Source organism: Chlorocebus sabaeus, chromosome 4 (assembly GCF_047675955.1).
Source record: "Chlorocebus sabaeus isolate Y175 chromosome 4, mChlSab1.0.hap1, whole genome shotgun sequence".
NCBI classification, from domain to species: Eukaryota; Metazoa; Chordata; class Mammalia; order Primates; family Cercopithecidae; genus Chlorocebus; species Chlorocebus sabaeus.
This window is the reverse complement of record NC_132907.1, coordinates 78,656,889-78,672,815: the sequence shown is the minus strand read 5'-3', so window position 1 is coordinate 78,672,815 and position 15,927 is coordinate 78,656,889. Positions and strand designations below refer to the sequence as shown.

At 40.9% G+C, this 15,927-nt stretch overlaps 1 protein-coding gene and 1 long non-coding RNA gene across 2 annotated transcripts in view; one reads left to right on the top strand and one right to left on the bottom strand.

The window, feature by feature from the left end:
• The window catches only part of FBXL7 (F-box and leucine rich repeat protein 7), a 429,879-nt gene that overhangs the window by 98,333 nt on the left and 315,619 nt on the right, over positions 1-15,927 (top strand). The window contains exon 2 of the mRNA XM_007961245.3: positions 13,288-13,377. Coding sequence (XP_007959436.1) covers positions 13,288-13,377 — 90 coding nt within the window. The remainder of the gene's footprint in view (positions 1-13,287; positions 13,378-15,927) is intronic.
• On the bottom strand, positions 325-12,306 carry LOC140711593 (uncharacterized). The gene is made up of 3 exons (XR_012092862.1): positions 12,280-12,306; positions 5,197-5,381; positions 325-626 (listed from the first exon to the last, which is right to left on the bottom strand). It is a non-coding gene; the product is annotated as an uncharacterized lncRNA (long non-coding RNA).

Sequence of the window (15,927 nt, the reverse complement as noted above, 5' to 3'; positions counted from 1 at the left end):
GAAACTGAACAAATGATCATTTGAGAGACTCAGGGTAGGATTTTCTGCTGTTTAATTCTGCAGAAAATAATGTTGGAGTATCTACTGGGTTGAAGAGTGTCCTCTTCCTCACCCCACAATGTATGTCCTTCCTGGAACATCAGCATGTGACCTTATTTGGAAATAAGGTTGTTGCACATAAAATTAATTTTAAGATGGGGGCATACTGAGTAGGGTGACCCCTGATCTAATATGACTGATGTCCTTATGAAAAGAGACACAGAGGCACACAGGGGGAAGACAGCCATGTGATGACTGAGGCTGCACCTGGAGTTCTGCTGGCACAAACCAACGAATGCCAAGGATTACTGGCAACTACAAGAAGCAAAGACAGAGGCACGGATCAGAGTCTCCATGGAGTCCTTGCAGGGAGCATGACCCTGATGACACCTTGATTTCAGACTTTAGCTTTCAAAACTGTGAGATAATAATTTTTTATTGTTTTCAACCACCCAGTTAGTGGAAACAAATATGGAGTACATTACAACATGTCACCACGGGGACTCTGTAGGTAGTTTGGAGGTTCTACACATAGCCATTGTGTAAAAACTCTCGTTTCTTGGTGGGTGGCGCAGATTTGAATGGTGCTGGTAAGGAAGGGATAGTGCTTATTAGAAAATGTTATGGACCAGGGATATTCCATTAGGAATACATTTCTAGTTTATTCATGCAGTTACTTCTCTTATTTCAACACAGTTAACATACCCAGCACAGTCCTACTTTTGAGGATGTGGGAGGGGACAAGGCAGACATGGAGCCTACCCTCATGGAGTTGACCATCAAGTGCAGAAGACAGGCTTGATTGTTTCCAGTCAACCTAAATATTTTTATTACCAGTGTTTTAAAAAGCAGTCATATGAAACAATAATGAAGTTTTGTGAACAAAGTAGCATTTGGATGTTGGTCAACCCTTTGACCTTCAACAAGTATCTTCAGATCCCAGTACCTTTACCCTCCCTGCCAAAAGAAGAAGAAAATACTCTTAAAAAAGAAAACAATGTTTGAGAATGTCACTTAAGGATCCCATTTTGAAACTTAAGCATACTGGATTTTTAAAACTTTATTTTTAGTTTTTAGAGACAGGGTCTCTCTGTCACCTAGGCTGGAGTGCAGTGGCACCATCATGGCTCACTGCAGCCTCAAACACGGGGGCTCAGGTGATCCTCTGGCCTCAGCCTCCCAACTAGCTAGGACTACAGGTGCACACCATCACACCCGGCTACTTTTTTTAAATTGTGGTTTTTGTCAAGACATGATCTTGCTATATTGTCCAGGTTGGTCTTGAACTCCTGGCCTCAAATGATCTTCCTGCCTCAGCCTCCCAAAGTGTTGAGATTACAGGCAAGAGCCACTGCCCAACATCATACTGCATTTATGTTTCATTCTATTTATCTGTCTGTGCTTTATCTCCCTAGCCTAATATGAACTGTCTTTTTTTTTTTTTTTTAGTGCTAACCATAATCCTTTGCATACAATAAGTTTAGCCTGTATTTGTTGAATTAAATTGAATTATTGATTAAGAATATTATTAGAGAAATAATATATTCTGAAATAGCTAATTCATTATTTATTATATGTGTGTACCATTCCAAGCAATTTACTTATTTACTTAATTTTTTTCCCCATGATACTTCTATGAGGCTATCTTGACTGTTACCCATTTTACAGATGAAGAAACTGAGGTATGGAAAATGTAAGGAACTTCCTGAAGCTCAACTAGCCAATTAAAGCCAGAATTCAGGCCCAAGCCTTACTTCTGACTCCATGCCCTCCAGGGTGCTGCATGAGGCATGCCGAAGACTTTCAGCCTCCTGCTACCTTCCCTGGGTTTAAGAGGACTATGTGGGGCCAGGTGCAGTGGCTCACGCCTGTAACGCCAGCATTTTGGGAAGCTGAGGCGAGTGGATCACTTGCGGCTAGAAGTTCAAGATCAGTCTGGCCAACATGGCGAAACCCTGTCTCTACTAAAAATTCAAAAGTTAGCTGGGCATAATGGCACATGCCTGTTATCTCAGGAGGCTGAGGCACAAGAAACATTTGAACTCAGAAGGCAGAGGTTGCAGTAAGCTGAGATCCAGAAAGTAGAGGTGGCAGTGAGCCGAGATCGTACGACTGCCCTGCAGCCTGGGCGACAGAGTGATGCTCTATCTTAGCAAAAATAAAAAAAGTCATGTGTGAAAGTCATGTTCTTTTCCTCTTTTTATTATTAGCTATTACATCCTCTAGGAATAATGCACAATGGATTGATTTTAATTGAGATTTTTGTCTAAGAAAACCCTTCTCCAAGAATAAGTTGTTATATGGAGTGATTGCTGATCAACTTAGATGACTTCTTTTTTTTTTTTCTTTTTTTTTTTTTTTTTAAGACAAAGTCCTGCCCTGTCACTCGGACTGGAGTGCAGTGACGTGATCTTGGCTCACTGCAACCTCTACCTCCCGAGCTAAAGAGATTCTCATACCACAGCCTCTGGAGTAGCTAAGACTACAGGCGTGTGCCACCACACCTGCCTAATTTTTGTATTTTTAGTATAGACAGGGTTTCACCATGTTGGCCAGGCTGATCTCAAACTCCTGACCTCAAGTGATCCGCCCACCTCGGCCTCCCAAAGTGCTGGGATTACAGGCGTGAGCCACCACACCCGACAAGTGACTTCTATTCTCTCCTTACGCTTTAGCTAGCTCGACTTAAATGATTTCTATCCTTTGGGGCCCTGTGTGTGTTAAAGTAGGAATTTCCATTTCACATTATAGTTTTGCTTGTGTGGTGTTGAGTGGGACAGTCCTTCCGGTTCTATCCATCTCAGTTGAGGCTGCAGCTCTGGCCTTTCCCACAGAGAAAGTGATGAGTCCCCATTTAGGCAAGAAGGGGAATCCCTCAGGCATCCACTGGCTGTTGAAGAGGGGGGCTTTGCAGCAGGTGTGTGCAGGGATCCTGTGATCTGCATCTGCTCTGTTAGCATTTGTGACATCTGTTGCTTTGCTGTTCTGAATTCACTGTGGCCAGTAGCACCAGCCATACAGCCCTGCCCAGAGGTAACACTAGACTCGGTGGAATCCTTTCCCTAAACCCAAGCTCTCTGCTGTGCTGGGGCTGCAGCAGGGCTGTAAATGGCCCTCAAGGAGTTGCAGACTCAGCAGTGGGACTGTCTCCTTTCTCTCCTGGAAGACTGCTGTGTGCCTTGTTCCTCTGCTCCAACCACAGAGCTGGATCTGATTTCAGCTGGAAACAACAAGCAGTAGAAGTTCAAAAGTGAGAAAAACCACAAGCAGTCAAATTCCAGCACTCCATCACTGCAACAGCGTTCACAATAGCCAAAAGATGGAAGCACCCCGAGTGTTCATCAGCAGACGAATGAATAAACAAAATATGGTATACACACAGAGTGGAATATTATTTAGCCATGAAAAGGAACGAAACATGGATATATGAAACAATGCGGGTGAACCTTGAAGACATTATGCAAGGTGGAATAAACTAGATACAGAAAAACTAATATTGTGTAATTCCACTTGTGTGAAATATCCAGCACAGGCAAATTCATAGAGATTGAAAGCAGATTAGACGTTACTAGGGGCTAGGGGAGGGAGGAATGAGGAGTTATTATTTAATGGTTACAGAGAGCCTCTGTTTGGGGTGATGAAAACATTTTGGAAATAGTGAAGATGGTTTCATACGTTATGAATGTAATTAATGCCATTGAATTATATCCTTACAACAATTACAATGGCAAATTTTGTGTTATGTACATTTTACCACAATTTAAAAAACATTAAAAATAGCAAGCACTGTAAACCAGATCTTGCTTCTGAATGGTGGCTTCATTTTGTCATTTGGCAATGGAGCAAATGCTAAAATATGTCCTTGGCCTTCTTAGACTGGACATAAACCCAGTAGAATAACAGCATCTTAGGGGAAGAGACCCTGTCCCAAGTCAAGTGCTGATGTGAAATACATGCTCAATCATTGTAAAATATATGTGTGTCTGATGATCACATACTACACCTTAAATATGTAATTTTTATCTGTCAATTAATTATTTTAAAATTACAAAAAGAAGAGGCTGATAGAATTGACTCAGCTGGTCCCGTGTAACTGGGTATGGTTAATCTTATGAAGGTTTCATAGTTCATCTTTTGAAATATATTACCTCACTAGAGGGCTATCTTTTATTTTTTCTATTTTATAGGTTTTTTTGGTCAGTTTTCTTTTTAGAGGTTAACTCTGACCCATTATCCTAGAGGGCCTTTATCGTGTCTTCATGCTGTGACTCTAGCAGAACCCACACGCACATGCACACACATACAATGTACATGTATGTGTGTATGATTATGTATATTCTCATGCTTGCATAAGCACAGTGACATAGCAAGACAGCAGCTGTGGCGGGAATTCTCCACTCTATGTGTAGGCATTGAGGTCATGGCTTAGAGCGATTTTAAAGAATTCATCTGTGGACTGCGTCCTGGATCACTCCAGTTAAAGACATGAGTATCTTGCTCAGTGGCCCTGAGACCACTTATTAGGCGGTTTGGTTTAAAGAAAGTACCAGTTAGGACATTCAGTGTAAAGAAAGTACTCGTTAGGACATTCAGTGTAAAGAAAGTACCAGTTAGAACATTCAGTGGCTTGAAAGGAAGAAAGGAAGACATGACTTTAGCAATTTCCCTTCTGTTTCGTTTCCTTTCCTGCCCTCTCCTTCCTCAGCCCCTGCTTCTAATCTTTGCCGGGTGGAACAAAGGATACCAGACGCAAAAACAAAGGATGCTATCTCATGTTTTTTGCTCACAAACAAATGAAGCAGAGTGCTCAGGATTCTCTGCCTCCTCATCTTGCCCCACTTGAAGGCCTCCACCCCTGGAGAAGTCATCTATTTAATCAGTCCCCTTTGGCTTGAAAGAGCTAATACACTTTTACAATAGGTATTCAGTTTCTTTCCAAAAACTAATATGCACCTGGGCCAGGAATTAAGCCAGATCATTGTTTGAGATAACTGATGTTATGTTATTCTGTAGGGACAGACATTGAACTGTGGATCAAAGAAGATAAGAAATTATTTCAAGATACCAGTCAGGAAAATAAGAGTGAATTCAACGCACAAATATGACCCACCGTTCCCTTGATCTGATCCTGAAATCTTGAAAAAAAAATTCCCTTACCTTTGATATGGACATTTAGTATTAAATCAGGTTTTCATGGTGCACCAGCAGCATTGAAAATAAGACAGTGGAGAGAAGCAGGAAATAAGGGGCTGAGGCCTCCACGTGTGTCCATGTACTTGTGTGTGGATTTCATGTTAGAAGTCAGCAGCTGTAATCCGTGTGATCAATGCAGTGCATATGATCTGGAATAGATATCATGAATCGGTTTTGCAAGAGATGTCTTAGATTCTTAAGAGTGTTGGTAACCATACGACCCCATTGATTTGTTTTCTATTACACTCTTTATCCTGGTTGTGTCATAATATTAATAAATTAACTGTCTTGTTTTAAATAGCTGCATTTGCAAAATCAGCGTGAGTACTAGAAATGAGAAAAGAGAAGAAACTTAGTTTTGCATAGTACCTATGGGAACTCTTAAAAGAAACTTAAAGTCCCTCACTGAAAGGACTCCCCATTAAATGAACATTATCTTCAAACATTAGGAAAACCTGGCACGCTCTAACAGACAGCCCAAAGGAATGTGTGATAGGAAGACAAGACCAGGACCTTCTTCTGCTAACGTTGCTGAGTTAATAGTGTGTCTCATTTGACCAAAATTATTGATCCACCAGCTGATTTCAGTGGCTCAGAATTGTGTGTGTATATATTAGCCTATTACAGATAACATTTACCAAACTTAGTGTGTTCATTTCCCCTTGCTTTGATGTTTATTTGTATTTGATACCTAATTGTTTGTTCATTTGTCTTCCTTTGGGGCTTTAGCCCACTTGCGAGGAAATTAAAGAAAGTGCAAAATTTTACTTTACCGAATCCATCCAGCACGGTTCCAATGTACTAATGGCCCCTAATGGGTCTAATAGCTGTTGGTCAAATAAACAAATAAACTTTCATGTATGTAAAGCAGTTAGAGCGAATTTTTCCTGGATATTTAAATTATGTATAATTTATGTCATATATGGTATTTATTTTATTTATGTAACAGTCAAATAATTATTTTACTTTTCCTTTCTTAATTTCTGATACAAATTGAACAAATGGGTCAATAGTAATAACTCACAGGGTGAGTTCTCACAGGCATTGGTCATGGTTTCATGCTTTACCTGCCAGAGGTAATGGCTGTCTTTTGTTTGCATGTGCATATCTTTATTTTATGGTTGAGACAAGAGTGCTTAGAAAGTTTGAGAGAGGTTCACCTGGGCATGTTGCATCACTCCAATTTCACACGAAGCAGGCAGCCCTGATGGGTGATGTAACAGTGGCTGATGTTTATTACACACTCCTTAGTGTGCTACTCACTGGGCTGCTCATTTCACCTGCATCATCCCAGGTTCTCAATACAGCTGATGGAGAGGTCAAGCCACTGCCTGCTTCTCACACTTGGTGAATCAGAGCCATCTGAAGGGCATGTTGAGGCACAGGTTCAACCCCCAGAGTTTTCTCCATTCAAGGGGAGGGAGATGAGGCTTCAGCCTTTGAAGTGGGAATACCAAAGAATTTGTGGACATATTCTAAAACCAACATAGCTTAGTTATTGCTGGTAGTAGAGTGTCTTTTGTGAGTGATTGTGCTGGTCTTATATTCTAGTCCAGCATCCTTTTATTTGGTCTATCACTGTGCCAGTGTTTCTTATTGTTTCCTAATGCCAAGGTCTGACTGTGCCTCCCAGTTGGCCCTGACATGGCAATCTGCTCTCTTGCTGTGGCTAATAGAAGCATCTCACTCTACTGCGTTGACTCCCTAAGGCAAGCCCCCAACAGACTTTCCTTGACTTGTGATCATGTCAGTGCCCCCATGAAACCCAGGTGACTCCACAAGCTGCAGCGAAGACTGCCCGGAGCCGGACTGTGCTACACAGCAGCTTGATGTAGCCATGGTTCTAGCTGCTGGCTGAGCAGTCTGAGGGCAGGTGCTCTGCAGCATCCTTAGCATAGGGAGTGAGGTGACAGCAATTCTACAGCCTCCGGAGTTGCTCTCTATATTAGTCTGTTTTCGCGCTGCGGTAAAGACATACCTGAGACTGGGTAATTTACAAAGAAAAAGAGGTTTAATGGACTCACAGTTCCACATGGCTGGGTAGGCCTCACAACATGGTGGAAGGCAAAAGGCACATCTTAAATGGCAGCAGGTAAGAGAGAGAATGAAAGTCAAGTGAAAGGGGGAAACCCTTGTAAAACCATCAGATCCTGTGAGACTTATTCATTGCCACAAGAACCGTGTGGGGGAAACTGCCCCCATGATTCAGTTATCTCCCACCGGGGAGTCCCTCCCAGAACACGTGGGAATTTGGGGAGCTACAATTCAAGGTGAGATTTGGATGGGGACCCAGCCAAACCATATCACTCTCCCTTATCCAACACACCCTCTTTTTTCTCAGAAGAATCCCAGAGAGGGAAACCAAAGTCCAATCTGGCTGCTCCCCTCCTGTGCCTCTCTTGCTCCTGGTCTTTTCCAGTGTCACCATAGGGTGGCTTCCTGTGCTCTTCACACCACCTCCCTCTTATCTGGACTTTCCGTATGTACAACTCCAGGGTCTAATCTGACATGCTCACTCTTGATTTTCTAAAGGGGCTGAGAATGTAGGCAGTTCCATCCTGAGACAATAGCTTGACTTGCAAGAACATTGTCATACTGCAGACTTCTGCTTTTGAACATTAGAAACAGAATATTCCCCTTGTTTTTGCCTCTGAATTCCTTCTGTAACATTTCTTCTCTGAGCACCACCCTCCCCGCCTCCCTCTCCACTTGAACTCAACAAGGAGATGATTATTGCTTCCAGAAGCAGGACAGAAGAACATATCATGGTATCCCAACATAGGATCCTACAAAGATTGTTGGGTATTTCCTAGGTGCTCACAATATCCTAAGTACAGAAACTGAATTATTTTTCTACAAAGATTTGTTTATTTCGTAGGTGCTCATACTATCCTAAGTACTCAAACTGAATTATTTTATTTAATTTTCACAACAACCCTATGAGGCAGGAATTGACCCTCCACCTCACCCCGTTTGCAGCTGAAGAAACTAAAGAAACTACAATAGAGAGGGTCTAATAATTTGCCCAAAACTAATAATTGGCCAATCCAGATATAAACCCAGGCCTCTTCACTCCAGATCCTCCATGCTCCCTATCCCCGTCTACATGGAAGCGGGCCGCAAGCTGCAACATCACATATAATACAAGATGATGCAGTGTCAGTCCTCATTATTTGTGGATTTCATGTTTGAGAATTTGCCTACTTGCTAAAATTTATGCGTAATCACCACATCAACTCTTGAGGCACTTTAGGGTCACTTACAAATACATGCAGAGCGGTGAAAAATTTGTGTTGTGCAAAGCATACCTTCCCAGATGAGGCTGAACACGGTGACATTCTGCCTTCCTGTTTCAGCTCTCCTACTATGCACAGTGTTCTTTTGGGGGTCCATTTATTGCCTTTTTTTTTTCTTTTTTTTTTTCTTTTTGTACTTTTCGTTGCTGTTTTCATTAAGACGACCCCCAAGTGTAGTGTTGAAGAGCTGTACAGTGTTCCTAAGCTGTGATGTCGCCAATATGTGTCAGATAAGCTTTGCTCAGTCATGAATTACAGTGCCGTTGGCATTGAGTTCCATGACAATGCATCAACAATATGTATTAAATAAGATGTCTTTAAATAGAAACACACAAAAACCAAACTGACATGTTGATCAATTGATAAACATGTGAGCAGAGGCTCACAGGAACCTAACTCTGGGGCAATGATTTGCTAATTTAGTGTTTATGGTTACTTTATAGAACCTAAATATCTCAAGTTATGAGAATCAACTGTATTGGCCAGGCAATGATGGCTCTTGCCTGTAATCCCAGCACTTTGGAAGGCCAAGGTGGGAGGATTGCTTGAGGCCGGGAATTTGAGACCAGTCTGGGCAACATAATGAGACCTCATCTCTACAAAAAAAAAAAAAGAAAAAAAAAAAGCTAGGTGTGGTGGTGTGCCTGTAGTTCCAGTTACTTGGGAAGCTGAGTCAGGAGGATCACTTGAGCCTAGGAGGTTTAGTCTGCAGTGAGCTGTGATGGCGCCACTACACTCCAGCTTGGGCAATAGAGTGAGACACCATATCAAAAAAAAAAAAAAAAGAAAACTAAAATAAAAACAAAATATTGATTTCCTTAATTACTTAATTAAATTCTCAGGTACTTTAAAATGTTTTACTTATCAAAGGACATAGATTTTCAATGGTGGTGATATTGCTCCTAAGGGGACACAATACAGCCCTGCCAGAAACACTGTATTAAGCAGAATCACATACATAGTACGTAAGAGATATACAGTATATCTGTGGTGGTGCGATTTCATTGGGGGTGGGGTACTTAGGAAAAAAAAAGTCTAAACAGTTTCCTTGGAGGGTTAAATAATGAGAAAATGATTGAGAAATACTGTCGTAGGGCGTAATGACTATTTAATAAGAGAAAGCATGTAAAGCATTTATTAGAGTGCTCAATGAAACATATGCACTTATTGTTCTCTATTATTATAAATAACATTATTATTTGTTTCCTCAACCTTATACTCTTTTTTCATAAACAAGCCATTTTTAAATTGGAGTTTGCAGCCCTTTGAGGGATCAGCACACATGTTCTCACGTGTGTTTGAGTATTTTCTCTGAAATGTGTAGTTTTATTTTGTGCCTTCATTTTCATGATAATCTTAAAAATAATGAATAGCTGTGTATTATTTCCCCTTTATAAGAGAGTCCTGCCATGAGTTATGTTGTCCAAGTTTCCCCATGTTTAAAGGAAGGAGCTCTACTCCAGTGGTTGTAGATGAATTAGCAATAAAAGAGCAGTCTTAAAAATGTGGCTGATACAGTCAGACTCAGTGAAAGCCACCCGATGCCATCTCTTTGTAGGAGGGAAGGGTTCCCTGAGTTGAGGAAAGTGATATGCAAGTGAGTCCTCACGCAGCCTGGAGTGGGCACGTGCATGCCAAAACCAAGAGAACATTGGCTTTAGCAGCGAGTACTGTATTTAAATTTTGAACGACAGTTTAATCTCAGCAAAATAACATCATCCATCGTGTTAAACTAATGCCGTTAATTTGAATGTTATGGATTTTATTGTTTTTACATTTAATTTGTTATTTTGTTTTAGTTTTATTGTTGAGTCAGAGCTAGAGCATATGGAGTTTATTTCTAGTTTTCCATTTGCACATCACTAAGCAACAATATCATAAAAATAATTTAAGTCTACGTATTGATGTTGCACAATAATGTTATTTGCCTTATTAAATGGAGTGGTTTGAATTATAGAGGTTTGAGGAGTGAAGTAATGAACTCAAAGAATTATAGATTGAGCTGCTAGGAATCGTTTTTCCAGCAGTTTCCCCTACCGGATATGGACACTGAGGCTGCAGGGGGGGAAGTGAATGTCAAAGGTCAGAAAGCAAGAGAGTGGTAGACTGGGGTCAGAGGCCACGTGGACATACTTCTAACTAGGTGCCCAGTCTGCCATGTCAACCGACTTCCAAAGATGAACCATGGCAGATAAATGGCCACAGCTGCCAGACCACAAAGGCTGGTTAGGCAAAAACAATGGACAATTACTGCATTGTTTTGGTTAATTCAGAGGGTAGAGGTTGTGGAAGGGGTGGGGACAAAGGGAATAACAGATTTGTTCAGAGCCTAAGTCCCAATGAGCAATGGGCGATAGTGAGAGGAAATGATGGCCGTGTTTCTGAGTTCCCTGATATTCCCATCGGTAATATCACCTGAGCCATTCCCTCCTCAAGTGATATTAACCATCAGCCTGGATTGTTCTGTGACTTTCATCATAAGCAAACAAAACTCCAAAGTCTGAGGAGTTCTACTCTGTATGAATTTAGACTGTAAGCTTATGCTACTTAACTAGAGTTCTGTACTGTCTTAGTGCATTCGGGCTGCTATGACCAAACACCGTAGACTGGAGGGCTTATAAACAACAGAAATGTATTTCTCACAGTTCTGGAGACCGATAAGTCAAAGATCAAGGTGCCAGCAGGTTTAGTGTCTGGTGAGGATGCTTCCTACTTTATAAATAGTCTTCTACTGTGTCCTCATGTGGCAGAAGGGCAAGGAAGCTCTGTGGGATGTCTCATAAGGGCACTAAGCAGAGTCCTCATGACCTAATCGCTTCCCAAAGGCCCCACCTCCTTATGCCATCACCTTGGGCGTTAGGATTTCATCATGTGAATTCTGGAAGGACATAAACATTCAGTTCATTGCATTTACCACGAGGAAGTAAAGACTGTTGGAAAATGATGTTTCTCAGCTGCACGTAAGAGTTTTGTTCATCACTTGTGGAGCAAAAAGAATTCATCTGTGATATAACTAGTCGGTCGTTAGCGATAGCTTTCTTTTGTTTTGTTTTTGTTTTGACATGGGCTCTCACTCTGTTGCCCAGGCTGGAGTGCAATGGCACAATCTTGGCTCACTGCAATCTCCGCCTCCCGGGTTCAAGCGATTCTCCTCCGGCAGACTCCTGAGTAGCTAGGATTATAGGCATGTGCCCCCACGCCCGGCTAATTTTTCTATTTTTAGTAGAGATGGGGTTTCACGATGTTGGCCAGGCTAGTTTTGAACTTTTGACCTCAAGTAATCCACGCACCTCGGCCTCCCAAAGTGCTGGGATTACAGGTGCGAGCCACCGTGCCCATCCAGCAATAGTTTTCTATTGCTGAATAAAAACATTACCACAAACTTAGCAGCTTAACATAGGAGCATTTATTATTCCACAGTTTCCTGGAATCAGAGTTCTCAGCCTGCATTAGCTGGATCTTTTGTTTGGGTCTCACAGTGCTGCAGTGAAGCCATTGGCCAGGGCTGGGCTGTCCTCTGATGCTCACAGTCCTCTTCAGTGCTTACTTGGTTGTTGCCAGAACTCATTTTCTTGTAGCTGTAGAACTGACGGGGGGGAGCTTGCTGCTTCGAAGACAGCAGGAAGGGTCTCTCTCCTCCAGGCCGTCTTTTAAAGTATTCACCTAATTAGGTCAGGCCCACCCAGAGTAATCTCCCTTGTCATTAATTCAGTTAACTTGTTAGGGACTTTACATCTGCAAAATGCCTTACCTTCACCACAGCCTGTTGGTTAGAGGCCAGTCACAGGTTCAGCCCACTCTCAAGGCGGAGGAGATGATGCGGACCTGGATACCGTGAGGGCGTCTTAGGAGTCTTCCCACCACAGTCAGTAGGCTTCTCCATCGCTGGGCAGTGAAGTGTGGTTCATAGTTACAGACTTTCATGTGACATTTGAATTTGAAGAATGTTTAGTAATATTAATGTATATGACTATATTAAAGGTTAGAAGGGTAGAAACTCAGCCTTGAACTAAGATTATTTAGACCAGGGCTTCTCACCCTTGGTACTATTGAGATTTGGGCTGGATAATTCTTTCTTGTGGGGACCGCCCTGTGCATTCTAAGATGTTTAGCAACATGCTTGGCCTGTACCCACTAGATGCCAGTAGCACCTTCCGGCTCATTTGTGACAACCAAAAATGATACCAGATATTGCTAAATGTCCCCTTGAACGAAAAATCATCTCCAGTTGAGAACCACTGCATTAGAAAAATGAAATGTTTTTTGTTGTGTTTTGTTTTTGAAGAAGGACCTATTGAAGCAGGGAATTCGTTTTTTGATGTGATGCAGCTATTTGGAGTTAGCAGGCTCTTGCTCCTCTGATTATGCCTTATTCTTTGCTTATTTCCTTTATTGAAAAATGCATAATTTATAGTTGCAAATAAAAAATTAATGCAGGAGATGTGTTCCCCACATGTACTTTCTTATTCACATCTATGCCAAAAAGAGATTATGTTATCATATTTGACTATGTTTTATAATCTTGTCTGAGTTTATAGTCAAGCTATATTATAAGAAGACTTTACTTCTACTATAACATGGACCATATTTCCCAAAAGATATTTAATGCATAAGGCAAAAAAAGTAATAAACTCCATTCTTTGTATTATAGCTGCTTTCTTGGAAATTAGTGATATGGCTTGGTGTGGGACCGTGTAGAAGGCATGGTCCAGGTCTGAAATTACAAATCTCAAAAGCTGCTCATTCCTGTTTCTTCCAGGCAAAGGCAGCTCGAGCATCTCATCTGACGTGAGTTCAAGTACAGATCACACACCCACCAAAGCCCAGAAGAATGTGGCTACCAGCGAAGGTAGGCAGCTGGTCTTCATTATCTCTTTTTTTCTTCACAGGGCTGGCTATTTTTGGAAGAGAAATAAAGTGTGAGAGCATTAGTTCTATTCTCCTGAGTGGGAGCATATGAGATCCTTAAAAATTAGAATGTTCAGAGTCTTCTAAGTTTTTTCATTGCTATTGTTGCACTGCAGTTACTGTTCATGAAAATTGATTTGATGGGATTCAAGTGCCTCAATTATAAGGCAAATGTTGTTGTTTTGTGAAAATGGAATAGGCTGAATTAGGGGAAGGTTTTACAGTATCATATACCTTGTCTTTCGGTATAAAAAATGGTATTATTTTAAAATCTTTGTGCTGCAGTTGAATATTCCTAGAGGAACTTTCAAAATAGGCACACCTGGAATTCAAGATTTTGACAGTGGGTTATCATAGTCATGTTATTTGTAGAACTTGAGCTAATCTCCAAAATTTGGGAGTAAGAAAAAAGGAGGTTTCTTGATTATTATTATTTAAAGAATATGTAAGAGGTCCTCCCTGTCAGGACAAAGATTGGTCACAGTGATATTCTTGATGAACAATTTGTATGTGGTAATACATGTTAGAATTCTACTGCTTTTCAATATGGAAGCTTTGGAGTTACTACTTGTTTGGGTGTGGAATTAATTGTTTCTATGGTAATTATTTAGTGGAAAATTGACCCAATGATAGAATCGGCTCTTTTGATTTAATGTTAAACATGATTAAATGACTTTCTGTCTGAAAATGAGTTCTTGCTAAACTAATTGTCAGATGAAAGTCCAGTTTAAACATCCATGCCATTGATAATGAGAGACCTTGAGCTGTCAGCTAATTTTCATGACATTGTGTAGTGCCTGTTTTCCTAAAGTGTGTGGGATGTTGTGGATGCACACTTGTAGTTTTTTGTTTCAGAGATTTAATTTCTGTTGGTCGTAATATTGGGCATGTACCCATGGGCTGACGTTGGCCATCTGAGATCCGTGATTTCTATCTGCGTTATGATTTATGTATTGTAATTGTATGTGGTTTACATTTGCTGGTGTATGTCTTCTCTTTGATATGTTTTGTCTTAGTGTGCTTCAAGTAGCCAAGAATTAACTTCTCTGGGTTAATAGCTTTTATAACTGGATTATATTCTCCGTGCTTAAAACCTTAGCACTGTTTGATGCGTTTCCCCGACATCGTAAGGCTGGCAGATTGGAGTGTTCTCTTCAGTGTACAGAAGCACCAGGTAGCAATCCAGTTTTAATTTTCTGCCTGTTAATTCAGGTATGGACATTAGATCATTAATGAAATTCAGTTAAGGTAATGTACAAATCTCGTTAACTGATTCTAGACATTTATTTATTTATTTATTTATTTATTTATTTATTTATTTATTGAGACGGAATCTTGCTCTTTCACCCAGTCTAGAGTGGAGTGCCGTGGCATGATCTTGGCTCACTGCAATCTCTGCCTCCCGGGTTCAAGCGATTCTCCTGCCTACAGGCACCTGCCGCCATACCCAGCTAATTTTTGTACTTTTAGTAGAGATGGAGTTTTACCATGTTGGCCAGGCTGGTCTCAAACTTCTGACTTCAGGTGATCCACCCACCTCAGCCTCCCAAAGTGCTGGAATTACATCCATGAGCCACCGCACCCGACCTGACATTTACTTTGGAAGCTTTCATTCTTAGGAGCCATAGTGGAAATCATTTCAGTTTAATATAGTGCAATCCTCTCTGGTCAGAAATCTGTTTTGCAAGATTATCAATGTTTTCTACCATTATTTTACAGTCACTCTTGTCCCCATAATTTGTCTCATTTGAATGGTTATCCAAATAGAAAGTTAAAAGCAGGTTAAATAATCTGTATTGTTAAAGCTCTCTTATTTTTTCTCCTTTTCAAATACAGAAAATACGAAACTATATGAGCTGTGTTGCAGGCGTTGCGGGAGGGTATTGTGGGACCTCATGCATTTAACAGTGTCTGCTTTTTATGCTTCCAAAGGGGGAAAAAAACTCTGTCGGGACTTTAATTTTTCATTTTCTTATGCCTTTCCCTTATGAGGAGGTACAGGCCCAGCCAATGTTGTATACATTTTGTCACCGTGTATTTTGTGTTATTCTGAGGGTAGAATCAGGAGAGAAAAATAGGAAAATGTTATGTTCATATGGAACAGAGTTTTAAGCAACTGGGCTAAATTAGTGAGGAATTTCCTTTCAGCTTTTAAGTAGAAGAGCCTTGTCCCCATGAAAGATGCTGCCCATTCCCTTGCATAACTGAAAAATTTAAAAAGAAAGTATTAAGTTTTGCTATTTGTGTGTCTGAATCCTTTTTGCTGTAGTTTTTTTAAATCAATTTAACCTTAAAATATTTAAAAAATAGAAGAGATGTGGGCACACATTACGTTAAAATGTATTTCAGGGATATTTGCAGGTATGATTAGTTTCCTCTCATCAGGCTGCTTTTTCAATATGGATCCAGAGTCGCCAGTGCTAATTTTCTCCACGCACAGGAGACAGAGTCCCAGGAGGAGACCATTCACGATGAGTCATTAGGGCAGCTT